The sequence below is a fragment of the Solenopsis invicta genome, chromosome 1 (genome assembly GCF_016802725.1).
Source record: "Solenopsis invicta isolate M01_SB chromosome 1, UNIL_Sinv_3.0, whole genome shotgun sequence".
NCBI classification, from domain to species: Eukaryota; Metazoa; Arthropoda; class Insecta; order Hymenoptera; family Formicidae; genus Solenopsis; species Solenopsis invicta.
The window spans coordinates 8,208,418-8,222,895 of NC_052664.1; the positions used below are offsets into that span (position 1 = coordinate 8,208,418).

At 32.7% G+C, this 14,478-nt stretch overlaps 1 protein-coding gene across 1 annotated transcript; it reads left to right on the plus strand.

The window, feature by feature from the left end:
• Window positions 1–11,910: 11,910 nt before the first annotated feature.
• On the plus strand, window positions 11,911–13,610 carry LOC120359300. Its single transcript, XM_039456339.1, has 2 exons — window positions 11,911–12,782; window positions 12,978–13,610. The coding sequence occupies exons 1-2, from the start codon at window positions 12,413–12,415 to the stop codon at window positions 13,295–13,297; spliced, it is 690 nt and encodes a 229-aa protein (XP_039312273.1). The 5' UTR covers window positions 11,911–12,412; the 3' UTR covers window positions 13,298–13,610.
• The last annotated feature ends 868 nt before the right edge of the window (window positions 13,611–14,478 follow it).

Genomic DNA, 14,478 nt, shown 5'->3' on the forward strand with positions numbered 1-14,478 from the left:
TCTTTAAAATATACCTTTGTATGTACTATGAATATGCTATGTACATACATGTAGTAATTATTTCACATACATAGGATATGCGTTTTATATACTTTTCACATTCTATGTATATACATAGAATATGAAATATCCATATATGTATATACATCGGACATACATAGGATGTTCTAATGTTTATTGGGTGGTGTTTGCCATCTCCTCGTTCTTTGCTGCAATTTCTTAAAGTTTGTATGGCTTCTAGACCAACCGTTACAGCATCATCCGAAATGGGTTTTTCACAAATAAAACACTCATTGTTTTCAGTCATATTGAAAAGTGTTCATGCACATACAAACCCACCCACAGAATGTTTAAAATGCACAATAATAATTGTTGATTGTCAAGTTTTTCTAATACTGCTCAACCGAAATATCTTACAACATACGATACTAGACGCACACTGTTTAAAAGACAACTAACCAGTACGCAAGCATTTGGTCGACTGCCGGAGACCGTTACGTCGTTGAGGAGGGGAGCGCCCGGGTCTTTATACCTGAATGTCGGGTCGACCACAATATTGGATGCTCGGGACTCGTCGGATTTTTCAAAAGAATGTGTTTGTATGAGTATATGATACTACACGCACACTGTTTAAAACACAATTAACCAGAACGCAAGCATTTAGTCGACTGCCGGAGACCGTTACGTCGTTGGGGAGCGCCCGGGTCTTTATACCTGGATTTCGAGTCGAGCACAACATTTAATGCTCGGGACTCATCGGATTTTTCAAAAGAATGTGTTTGTTTATGAGTATAGAAAGTTACAGCCACTTCGCAATTTTTTTGTTTATTTGACGATTTTCGGATTAATTTGCCTGTACTATTACTTTTTTCTTATCTAATATTCTATTGTTCACAGAAAAAAAAAATTGATTTAGGTGTTTAATTCTCTTGGTAAAAGTTTTGATTTAAACACGAGAAAAATATAAAATTACCTCAGAAAAGAATCCAAAATAACACACAAAATAATTATCTTTAGAGAAAAAAGTTTAATGATTTAAATAAAAGCTGAACAAAATAGCTATTGGCCTTGTTTACATCGTGCACTTGGTACGGTGCATTGATACTAACTTATAATAACTTTCTAATAAATAATCTTAATTTTGGCAATAAATTTAAAGAATAATAAGATTATTTAATAGAAAGGTACTAGTTAGTACGCGTATCAAGTGCACGATGTAAACTAGGTTATTGATTCATTTAACTTAGACTTATAAATAGTTAACCTTCGCATTGATGACAAGACATCAAATTAAAATACTATAAAAAATTAATAAAAAATATAATAATTAATAAAAAATACATTATATAAAAAAATATAAATCTAATATTATGCTGTTTAGATATTAATATTGTATTATTTAAATGCAAAATAAATGTTAATTAAAAATTTAAAGTTTATTAAATTTATTAAATTATTTTAATGTACAATATAAAAAAAAGTTTCTTTATTTATAAGATATATATTATGGTAAACCAATATTTATTTCTCTAAAGGCACGATCATACAGTCACGGTGCTTCTTCAATAGGTAAAAAAATATAATTTTTTAAAAATTGCGTTGTTTCGTTGCGCTTTGTGATGTATTATTGCTTCTTAAACGTATTAAATCGGCAAGGACAACATTATCTCTTTTTATGTTATTTTTTTCTCTCTCTCTAATTAGAGCGAATTTGACATCATATATGAAGTGCGTAGGACATAGTTGCTCCATTATTTGAGTATTACTTGTCTATCTAATTATGTCTAAATACTAATATACTATGCTTATAAAAGTTGCAAAATAAGGATATGAGAATTATATAACGATGCAATATTAGAGTAAAAATTAAAGACATATTGGAGATATTGCAATTTATGTCTGTTAAAAAAAGAATTGTATACAATGTTTGTATTTTTATACATAAAATGATTGGAAAGTGTTTGAGTTACTTAAAAAATAAAATATAAAATATCTCAGTCGCGCTCTCTCTGAGCGGAGCCAGCAGGCAGATTCGAGTGCATAAACTTTCGTGCAATCTCGAACACCTACAAAGTGGATTTTTGAACAATTTTCCATTTTCTCTTAATGGTTTTTCCTTTACAATAAATTATTTTTTAGAAATACCAATTGTGCAGTCTCATTTTCAAGATTCTAAACTATTATTTGAAAAAAGATTATTGAAAAATATTCATTGGAACCAAAGTTATAGCATCTCAAAGTTGAAAAAGTTTCTCAAACCGGCAAATGTGTTAACGGATCGGTGTGTTTAAAGGTTAAAAAAAAAAAAAAAAAATTTACTTTTTTGACTACTGTATGCCGTAATGCGTATATGAATTCAACATGTAACGTTGTATCATGTAGTGAGAGAGGTGGTAAGATAGTAAACCAGTTATGTTACAAGTATATATCATTGTTGTGGTTTTACAACCTTGCATAATGCTCACTGGATAAGAAAATTATTGTCAATAGATTTTTTTCCAAATAAAATATACTTTATAAAATGTTTATTGTGTTTTGTGTATTTATTAGTCTATAACATCTGCGAGAAAAATCATTAATTGTAATTTTTATGACATTAGTTGTTAGTATTTTACGACTCCACTGCTATCTCACAAATGTTTTTCTCTTTCCACTAAATTATAAATTATATATATCCGAAAAACCTCTATAGGATAATTGCTAGAACTTTATGACTAACAAACTGGTGTTGATAAAAAATGTATCCCGTTTATATTTACTGAGTTATTTAAAAAAAAAGGTAAACTGGTAATAATTTAAAGAAATTATTTTTTTCCATCAATGATTGATTCAACAATTATTTAGTTACACAAAATAATGTATAGTTTATTCACGTTAGCCATTAATATTTGTCAATCAATAATTAATTAAACCAATATTTAGTTAAACATATTAAACTAAACATTTTAGTTTTTCAACAAATTTTAATGCTTACATTGTGAGAATGTTTCAGAGGTTTTATGTTCTATAAAAATTCTCACAGTCATTTAAAACGCATTATTTTTATCGATTAATTTTAAGTAGCATAGGTTTGTATAAAAAATTCAATCGCCGATTCGGGCCAAGCGTATTTGACTGTTGCAATAAGTCCTATTTATAAAACAGATATCTTATCGCAATTATCGCAGCGACTGATGTTGACTTATCAATTGCACATTCGTGTTAGTTTGCGTACCGCCCAATTAACACGCTCATTTTCGCGAGCGTTCCAGAAATTACGCAACAGCGTGGCCCACGTATGCCACCCGGTTCGCACAGAGTAAATGATTTCTACAAACATAATAAATATTATTGTATCCAAACAAATTTGTTATTGTAAGGGAGAGATAATTAGTCGTCGTCAGGATGGAAACACAAGCGGGAAAACACAGGTAAAGGAATGGGAGTTTATTGGAGATACGTCTTGCTCGGTTCTGCTTCGATTTGCAACTCTGTTGCGAGCTTCGCCCAGCAACAACAGCAAAAACAATTGTACTCGCATAGCGACCGCAGTGTCGGTGCATTATATAAGCCCCGATACTCAGAGATACAATAATAATCTTAAGTACGGTTGACAACCCATTACGCATTACATTATTTGGAATGGTCCAAACAAATCAATGTGTGAATCAATTAGTACGATTATTTGAATTTGGAACAATATATATTCTCGTCTTAAATAAATCATTTATTTGAAACAAAATATATAATATTTTTGACTAAGTAATATATTTTGCTATTTTCATATAAATAAATTATTTGTTTAATTGTTTTCGTATAGTTATTGTAATCGAATAATATATTATTTGGTTGAAAGATATTACTTTAAATAATAGTGTTATTTCTGTCAAATAATAGAAATTTTTTTAACAAAACAATACAATTTTTATTTAAACAAATGTTTCGTATAAGTATATGTTATTTCAATGAAACAAATTTCAGATAAATAAATAAAAATACTGAATCTAAAGAAACCTTTTTCTCTATGTATCGTCGAGCACCGCGTATCTCGTTTACGCTGGGTATACTATTGTTAATATTTCTATCCGCATAGATAATTCGCGTTTCATGTTAGTTGTCAGTACATCTCTGTGTGATTTCACTTATATATAACTTGTTATAATATTTTATTGTTAACCATTATCTTTACCATTGAAACAAATTCATACTTTGTTGCTTTGTTAAAATTTAGTACTCAAACTTGAAGTGTCCGCGTCGGCAAGCTAATCAGCGGAAAATCGGTTTATTTCAACTAGATTTATGTCCTGAGAAAATGTTGCTTTAATCATCGATTTGTTTAATAATTTTTCCCAATAGTTTGTTTTTTATACACTTCCATTGAAGAGTGAAGGACGACATTAAAACGAACATTTAATTTGCAATTCGCAAAACATGTTTACCTTCTTGCAACTTTATTCAAGCTTCGTGGTAAAGGTCATTTTAAACTCCATAAACATGATGATAAATAAACGATTGTAAATTGTCGTTCAAAGATGAAATCCTCCCTCGTTAATTTTATTGATTAAAAAATGCGTAGTACGTTTTTTTGTCGAAATTTTGTTTCTACTTCATATAAAGTCAATGTCATTTCTCAATTGCGTAAAGGTGATGATAAACATATCACATATTTACTTTACATAAGAGATTAAAATAGGCCTGTATCATCACGGGAAGCCGTCTGTGATATCACTAACGCCACTCACTTCCCTCCTACTACGGCGCACATTGCTGTAGTTGTTTACAATGTTTTTAATTTACAATGTTTGGTTAACCTATAGCACGTTGTTTTGGTAGATCTTTCTTTCTTCTTTAATTACGTCTATTTAAAATCATTATTTTAGTTAATCTCAATCAAATAAGTTTAAAAAATTATAGCACTGCAAGAACTATTAGAATAGTCAACGCAATGTCAAAGATCTCATTATTTGCATTATTTTTTACTTTTTTTAAATTTTATTATTATGTTCATATTTTGATTTTGATTTTATTTGAATTCTATTATAAAATTTACAACTTTTATATTAATCTTTTTCTTATTAATTTGTTCATAGTTTTAACACCTATCTCTATTAATGTTTAATAAATGGTAAAATCATATTTTAATTTTTACTTTTTCTCTTACACCTTACACATACATAGGTACATTGCAAAATGCTCTACTAAAAAAAGTTCACAGATGTAAAAAGGTTGGGCATTCTTGACTTATGGCCAGAACACAGATTGTTGCAGTCACTTAAAAGTGCGATTTTATAGCAAAAACTTTTGAAACTGTATATAGCACATTTTTGATAAACGTATCATTAAATATATTTGTGTGCGTATGTGCGCGTACGCATGCAGGCATGTGTATGTGGGACATTCCATGTAAAAGGGGTCCAGCTAAAAATAAACTGTTTGGGATTTTTAAAATAATAACAAAAACATGTTAGTGGATATATTGTATAAGGTTAATGATAAAAAAAGTATTATATGCTTCACAACAAAGATATTGAAAACTATCGTTTAAATTAAAAAAAAATTTTTTTTAACCTTTGCAGCTAACATTAAAAAATTTTTAGAGACATGACTTTTTAGGCTTTTTTCTGTACTTTCAGATAAAAGTATTAATATTGGTGAGAAAAATTTAATAGTATTAAAAAAGTTAAATTTTTTAGTTTTAAGTAAAAAAATAAACAGTTTTATCCATTTTTAAAAATTTGAAGAAATTCTCAAAAATACGTCAATACATGTAGAATATCGCACCATAAAGCAAATTTTGGGATTGCAATGGAATCCTTTAGAAAATAAATATTTTTTCCAATATAAAATTATAATTTCAGCCAAAAGCTAGATAATATCAATTTTTATTGGCCAATTATTTAGTACTACAACTAACTAATATATTTTTAACAAATAACTATAAAATAAAAATAGTTGTCTTTGCATTTTATATTATTTAGACTTATTTATTTTTTTCTATGTTTTTAGAGAAAAGCCTCGTTCCCCATCAAAATTGAATTGTTTTTTTTTAATTAATTGATCTTCGTTCGTAAGAATAATTGCATGATATTTTAACGTACTCGGAATAGTTTTTGCTAATGCAAATCTTGATTCTAAAAACGTATTTAATTTGTTGTGATCTGTTTTTGAACTAAATAAAATTGTTATCTCTTTCACATTATTTTTAGCCCACATGTACAATGCCTCAGTATTGAGGATTACACTTCCTTGCAAACTAGCTTTCCTTGCTAATCGTTTTAAATTTCCACTAATATCATCTCAGGGACCTTTCTCATGTGCTGTAGCAAAGAAACGCCATTTGGCCGTGATACCAAAAAAATCACGCGCATGGTAAAACAAATTCTAATTTAATAATTATAATTTAAGAATTATAATTTATTTTACCATACGCAAGATTTGTTTGGTATCACGGCCAAATGGCACTTCTTTACTACAGCATATGGGAAAAGTCTCTTTGATGGTATTGGTGTTAATTTAAGACAGCAGGGAAAGCCAGTTTGCAAAAAAGTGTAATCTTTAAAAATTTAGTTTTGATTAGAAACAAGACTTTTGCAAAAAAATAAATATTTGGCGACATAGTTCGAAAATTCATGTATCCGTATACTAAACATGTTGTATTGACAATAATATAAAAAAGATACAAACTTACAAGGATTGCTTCGTACTCTTAAAAATATCCCGTGTACACTAAACGAATATATGAGTAATAAATAAGGATCTTCGTCCGTTTTGCAAACGCGTCTCGTTTTTCTCCTTTGCCATTCTCTATTTGCAGATAGTCACGTTTTAGTTTATGCTGATGCTACTGGCCGTATTACTAGATGTTACAGTGAATCAACCAAGTGCATTCATATACACAAATGTTTACGGCGACAACCTAACATTTCTCGTATTTTTCCCAGCATTAGACGACTTGTTATTTATTTATTTTTACTGTAACGTATACAATACATTATATCTATCATATATGTATATTTATTACGCAAAAATATTTATAAAAAAATGTTGAAAGATAGTATCATCTATTTTCTTTTCATAAAAATAATATTCTAAAATAAAAATAAATTAGCACAGAATTCTGTAGAAATTGACGCAATTAAGAAATCTTGATCTAAACTTGAAGCAATTATTCTAATGGTCAGTTGCTTTTGTAATTTCTATGCATATTAAAAATCTTTATAAAATTTTACATACAAATGATAAATTAGAAATAAATATTGTGTGAAGGTACATTGTGTAAAGAAAAATAAATTGTTTGAACTTGCGCATCAATAACCGCGATATAATTTATTATAAGTTTAATTTAGATTAAGGTTTTTTAATGGCCAAAATCTTCAAAAATCCGATATGTTTAATAGAAACATACATTTATGTAATACACTCTTTAAGGTACTATAAGATCGTTAAAGAAGTCATGTCGTTCTTTCTCTGCGTAAACGAAAGAAATTTTTTCATACAAAGCAAAGACTTTTATTTACATAGAAAACAAAACGACATGACCTTTTTGCCAACCTAATAATGTATTTTTTAGTATGTAGCAGCGTAAAATAAAAAAAAAACAGTCACAAGAATGATCAGCAAAGCACATGGAGAGTGCGTATATTTGCGTAAGTACATTTACACCACGCCATTAGCTCAATAATGCATTGTACGAGGCAATGGCTGCCAGAGATGTGTGCTTACATAGTGGTGGCTAGTAAAGACCACGTACTCGTAAAATGCGGCGATCGCATGACCGCCATAAAGACTTCCCATCGTTGGTGCGCGCCGGTAGCGGTGGAAACTCCGAGGGATGATAGCGGGGACTGAGAAGTGTACCCCATGGACCGGTAGTGGTGCGCGATAGCACCAACTACCTACCTTTTACATCCCGCAGCCACACCGCATACGTAAAGGAATCGGTATTTATGGTACTGCTACATTGATTCGTGTTAAGCCGCCGGTACTTGACCTTTTGCTGCGAAGTATTCATCACTCGCGACCGTGAATGGATTTCCTACGTCGATCATACAGGAAACCGTGTAATAGATCCGCTGTGGAACATTTAAAAATTTTACAGTCGAAGTTGTTCATACATTATGAGATAAAAGGAATCCAGCAAAGTTTAACATTCTAGTAGATAGGCGTACTAACAAAATTAATTATATAATATTAAACTTTTTGGGTCTATTTTTATTTTAAAAAAATCTGTTTTTCTTTATACAAAATTATTTTGATTTATTACAGAAAACATTATTCTTTTGTTTTTCTTCTTTCTTTAACTTTTAAAGAAATATGTGAACAAACACTTAAAAATGAGGATATCAAAATTCATGTTTCAGACAGTCAAAGAAATACAAAACTAGATTGTTTAACAGCAAAAATAGGACTGATCTTACATTGGATAGAAATTATCTTCGTAGTTAATTAAAATCTCTTATAGATTAAACAGTCATTACACACCCTTGACAAAAGTCACCGTAGCAAGAGCAGTATTACTAACAGCTGCAGTGAGACTGTCGGACGGGACACAATGTCTTCATAATTGGAAATAAAAGGGTGTCAGAACCGGAAGATGTAACTTCGCCATTAACTGTCCTTGAGAAATCCACCATCGTAAATGGAAACAATTCGACTCAACCCTCTACACTAATTAATAGCGATTTGTGGAAATGAATATGATATAGAGTTTCGGTTATAGACCGAATTGCACCGTCGTGTTACATACCTATTCCTGGCATAGACTTCTATGTATTAAATCAAGGCACTTACAATTGAATTAAGTTATAATCGCGTCAACCAGTCGGTGAAGTAAACGATTGCTTTTCTATGTGGCGGTAACGTATACACCATTATACAGCCATTTGTTATTATCTTTTTTTCAAATGGCAAAGTCAAATTAAACAAATATTATGTTTAAAAATTTTTCCGTAACACATAAGATTTTTTTCCGATTTTTTCTTCTTTATTTCATTATGGAGTCTAGATTAAGTAATACAAAAATATAATGCTGCTTCTGACAATCATGAACGCACGTCTATCAAGCTAGCAGAACAAAGTTGTTAAAAAAGAAAAACAACAGCATGAGAATTAGGTGCTTTTTAGGTGCTAATTAGGTGCTCTATTTAAAAATTAGGTGCTCTTCTTATTTTCTGGAAATTTAAATTATAAGGTTGTACTGCCAGCTTGACGTAAGCTAGCAGCACACCCAACGAATATCATTGAAGCAAGAGCCCAAAATAAATAAAAAGGGTTGAATAATTAGGTGCTTTTTAGGTACTTTCAAACGACAAAACTCACGGTGACGTATCTCCACCCCTTCGCCCAAAAACAGTCCTTAACAGTATTGGAATCAAGAGAAAAGTGCTATAAATAATTGAAATAAAAAATTAATTGATACACAGAAAATAAGTAGAAATTAAGTGCTTTATAAATATACTAGCAGAGAACTAAGTGCTTCCCCCCTTAGGCGAAAATCCACCTCTGGGGCTGGTGACGCCAAGAGAGAAGTACTTTAAATAATAATACAAAAAATTTATAAAATACGCATTAACTACACGTAAATTAGGTGCTTTTAAGATATACTACTCGCGAATTAAGTGCTTCCCCCCTTAGACGAAAATCCACCCCTGGGGTTGGTGACGCCAAGAGAGAAGTACTTTAAATAATAATACAAAAAATTTATAAAATACGCATTAACTACGCGTAAATTAGGTGCTTTTAAGATATACTACTGGCGAGTTAAGTGCTCCCCCCCCCCTTAGGTGAAAATCAACCACCACAGTAGGTTTTTCATACTAGCTTTCAAAATTAATATAAAAATGTTTTTGCCTGTAAAATCTCAAGTAATAAGATGTTTTAGAAGTCTATCACTGCCGAATTAAGATATTTATATATTATCTTACAAATTAAGTGTTTCAATCCTGACAATCAGCTAAAAGTTATTAACTTTTTAACTTTTTGTTTAACTTTTTAACTAGTTACTATCCGAGCCTGATAAAGAGGTATTAGAAATATCAGATAACAGTGGTGACTGTCAGCCTGAAAACGAATGTGTAGATTTTGAAAAGAATTCTCTACCAGCATGCCCTCTTTGCTCAAAAGGAAACGAACCTGGAGGCGCTCATACATGCACAGTATATATTAAAACTATATACGTTGTAACAAACCGCCTTTCCGCTCCCCCCTCGGACCGTCCATCGTTCCGGGCTGTCCGGCCGAACAACCGCCGGACAGCAGAAACACGGCGCATAGCGCCGAAAGTATACTCCGACACCGGCGTAGCGCGCGTTGACGCATCCGCACGTGAGATCTGCGTGGCAGATCTCCGCGCGCACGCGCTCGACCGGAGTGGCGACCGCCGGACCGATCTCGAGCGGCAGGGAGACCCCCACCGATTCCGTACCGTTCCGTACCCCCGCACCGTCCCTGCTCTCGAGATTCGGGTATATAAGCGCCGCCGCTCCGAGAGTCGAGCGGTCTTCTTCTCCGTCCACTCTCCGATCCAGAAGAAGCCCATCCTAGCGCTCACTTGGGAGTTAAGAGCCTTAGCTTCCGCCAAGCAGTCTTGGCAAGAGCCTTCCGCTAATCCCGATACCGCCGATAAAACCGGGCTCAAGTACATCTTGGGCTCCACCAGGAGATCCTGGTCGGCGATTCCCGATCCGCCGTCCTCACTACGGTATCGACTCACGGCCTGGGGTGTGGAGTTCCGCGCCTCTACCAAGGGCTCTTGGCGTGAGTCGATCACCACCGCCGAACATCGCGGTATTAACCGCTCGCGACGGGAATCCCCGCTCCGCGTACACTCGCACCGAGCGCGCGTCACTTACGGCCGTGGCCACGGCCTTCAGCAAGGCCACGGTCTGCGCGCGTCAACACCGGCTTCGAGTTCCCGGAAAACTCGAGGCCGGAATTCCGCGAACTCAGCCGCGACAATAGCGCGATTCAGACATTTGTAAATACCGTTCGTTCCGTCCGCGCGCTCCGTTTTCTCGTCCGTCCGTCCGCGCGTAGCCTTTAAGTTTTTGTTGGGTCCGTCCGAGCGTCACCGCCATCCGTCCGTCCGCGCGTCGTGGCCAAGCCACTCCTTTTGTATATAACCAACGCGAAATAAACTTACGATTGTATTCAACACCTAAAGCAACCAAGTCTAGTTTCTCTTGGCGACCTCCCTCCGCGCCCTGGTCCGCCCGCAGTCACGCACCGCCCCGTGCGCGGAAAAAGACGGGTCGTTACAACGTAATACATATATAATATTGCTTAAAATGACAGTGTCACCTTCCAAAAACCTTATAACAAACAATATATAAGTATTGGAAAAACCAAGTATCATAAATAAAGAAATCAAATATAATAATTAGTATTACAAAGCCTGTATAGTTTTATCTTTAAATTATTTTTTATTTTATATTATTTTTCATACAATACTTTAATTCATTCCTTAATTTACAAAAAAATTTTTGAGTAATTGGCTTGTTAGTACATCCAAAGAAATTGTCTCGTTAGTATGATATCAAAAGAAATATTCTCAAAATAAAATAAAATATGAGAGAATAAAATTACTTAAACTTCCAAAATATTTTGGCAGATAAACGCAAATTGTTCACTGGTATTATACGTATTTTTAATGAAGTTAAAATATTTTTTAATTAACCTAAATGTTTCATAATTATTACTAATGTAAAAGATCAAAACATTATTGACATTTTTATGTTCATTTGTATGTTCATAATATTTGTATCTTTATATAAAGTAATAACTAAAAACTTAGTATGAGGCAATGCGAGGGACATTAGTTACATTAGTTTCATACTGGATTTTATGTACTCAATTCATTTAGTGTACAAATTTATATATATATATATATATATATATATATATACTATTCATTTAGTGTACAAATATATATATATACTATGCCTATATAAGGTGATAAAATGTAAGAATGATATATTTGTATTATATTTTACTATAGGTATGTGGAAAGCCTGTCCATGCATTGGATTTCTGTTCATTGCCTGTTGATGGTGAAAATGAGGGCTATGGACAGAAGCGTTTGTGCTTGCAATGCCATACTCAAGAAAATGTGAATGACATTATCGCCTCACAAGATTTTGAAGATTGGGGTGGTCAAATTTCAGCTGCACAAAAACCAAATAAGCCGAAAGGTACATATCTGCAAAATAGTTATGCACAGAATGCACTTCTGTTGCATTCAAAATTTATAGACGTACCCATTATAAAAAATGGCGGAGATGTGCAGCTGAAAGGCGTAAAAAATAAGCAGGTGGTGATAACGTTGCAAAACACGTGCAGTTTTGATAGCTTTTTCCAACTGTTCTTGTGCGCATTATTTGATTATAAAAAATTCGCTGATGAACTTGCCAGTCATCAATGCAATAATTTCTTTAAAATGGTGATGTACGTGAACAAGAAAGGCATCAACAAATCAACATATAAGCAAAGGTGCAATATTCTATGTGAAATATTTGAAAAGACTGAATCAAAATTAGGCTGTTCGTCACTGTTGTGCAATACAACAATTGAGCATATTAGTCGCCAAATTTTAAAGAATTACAACCCCATGTTTATAGAGCGAAATATATGTGATCAAATTTGCATCAATAAGCAACGCACATTCGCGGTACTATCTATACGATTGGCATCATTAATGCACAAATCTTTTAATGAGGAAATCATAGAAGATATTTGCTTACATTCTCAAAGAAAATGTGAAACCGCAGGATGTGCTGGATTCGTGACAAAAGAACTAAGCTTACAAGGTAATAAATCATTAAATAGAAGTTAAAACATTATTATCAAAATGTGTGTATCTGTAAATTCCACTAGTACTTTTATAATTCTATTAACACCAATCGATTTACTATTAAATTTTAACTAAAAGAATTGTACTTATTCCTATAATAGAAAGTAGTTATTCATTTAAACTTAAAACCAATTTTTTTTCACATATCTAGGCGAGTATATATTATTTGAAATATACAGCGATGAATTGGAGAATAATGAAATATTGCTCAAAAGATTACCAACGACGTTATTGTTGTCAATAACAAATTATGAATACAAGCTCCATGGCATAGTGGCAATGAAATTGCCAGCAATTACCACCCGCAGAAGTAATGACGAAATTATAGGGCATTACACTGCCATATGTTACAGGCAAGGAACCTGGGTAGAATATGATGACACGGCCAAATCAACTAAAAAATTAAATAACCAAAAAAAATTCTCTCCACATTTAATAATGTATGTTAAAAATAAGATAAAGGATATTTAAAAATTTATCATTGCTTATTATAAAACCCTATATATTAAATCCCTGAAAATATTAATAAAGAATTAAACTGGCGTTCAGAACTTATCTAGATCAAGACATGAGATTTTCGATTCAGGATTGAAACACTTAATTTGTAAGATAATATATAAATACCTTAATTCGGCAGTGATAGACTTCTAAAACATCTTATTACTTGAGATTTTACAGGCGAAAACATTTTTATATTAATTTTGGAAGCTAGTATGAAGAACCTACTGTGATGGTTGATTTTCACCTAAGGGGGGGGGAGCACTTAACTCGCGAGTAGTATATCTTAAAAGCACCTAATTTACGCTTAGTTAATGCGTATTTTATAAATTTTTTGTATTATTATTTAAAGTACTCTCTTGGCGTCACCAGCCCCAGGGGTGGATTTTCGCCTAAGGAAGGAAGCACTTAATTCGCGAGTAGTATATCTTAAAAGCACCTAATTTACGCGTAGTTAATGCGTATTTTATAAATTTTTTGTATTATTATTTAAAGTACTTCTTTCTTGGCGTCACCAGCCCCAGGGGTGGATTTTCGCCTAAGTGGGGAAACACTTAATTCGCGAGCAGTATATCTTAAAAGTACCTAATTTACGCGTAGTTAATGCGTATTTTATAAGTTTTTTGTATCATTATTGAAAGTACTTCTCTCTTGGCGTCACCAACCCCAGGGGTGGATTTTCGCCTAAGGGGGGAAGCACTTAATTCGCGAGTAGTATATCTTAAAAGCACCTAATTTACGCGTAGTTAATGCGTATTTTATAAATTTTTTGTAATATTATTTAAAGTACTTCTCTCTTGGCGTCACCAGCCTCAGGGGTGTATTTTTGCCTAAGAGAGAGAGCACTTAATTCTCTGCTAGTATATTTATAAAGCACTTAATTTATACTTATTTTCTGTGTATCAATTAGTTTTTTATTTCAATTATTTATAGCACTTTTCTCTTGATTCCAATACTGTTAAGGGCTGTTTTTGGGCGAAGGGGTGGAGATACGTCACCGCGAGTTTTGTCGTTTAAAAGCACCTAAAAAGCACCTAATTATTCAACCCTTTTTATTTATTTTGGGCTCTTGCTTCAATGATATTCGGGTGTGCTGCTAGCTTACGTCAAGCTGGCAGTACAACCTTATAAATTAAATTTCCAGAAAATAAGAA

Bases quoted from the DNA above. Each gene is read 5' to 3' on its own strand.
- LOC120359300 (XM_039456339.1), top strand. From the start codon at position 12,413: ATGGTGATGTACGTGAACAAGAAAGGCATCAACAAATCAACATATAAG. The intron at 12,783-12,977 runs GTAATAAATCAT...TCACATATCTAG, and splicing joins AAAAGAACTAAGCTTACAAG to GCGAGTATATATTATTTGAA.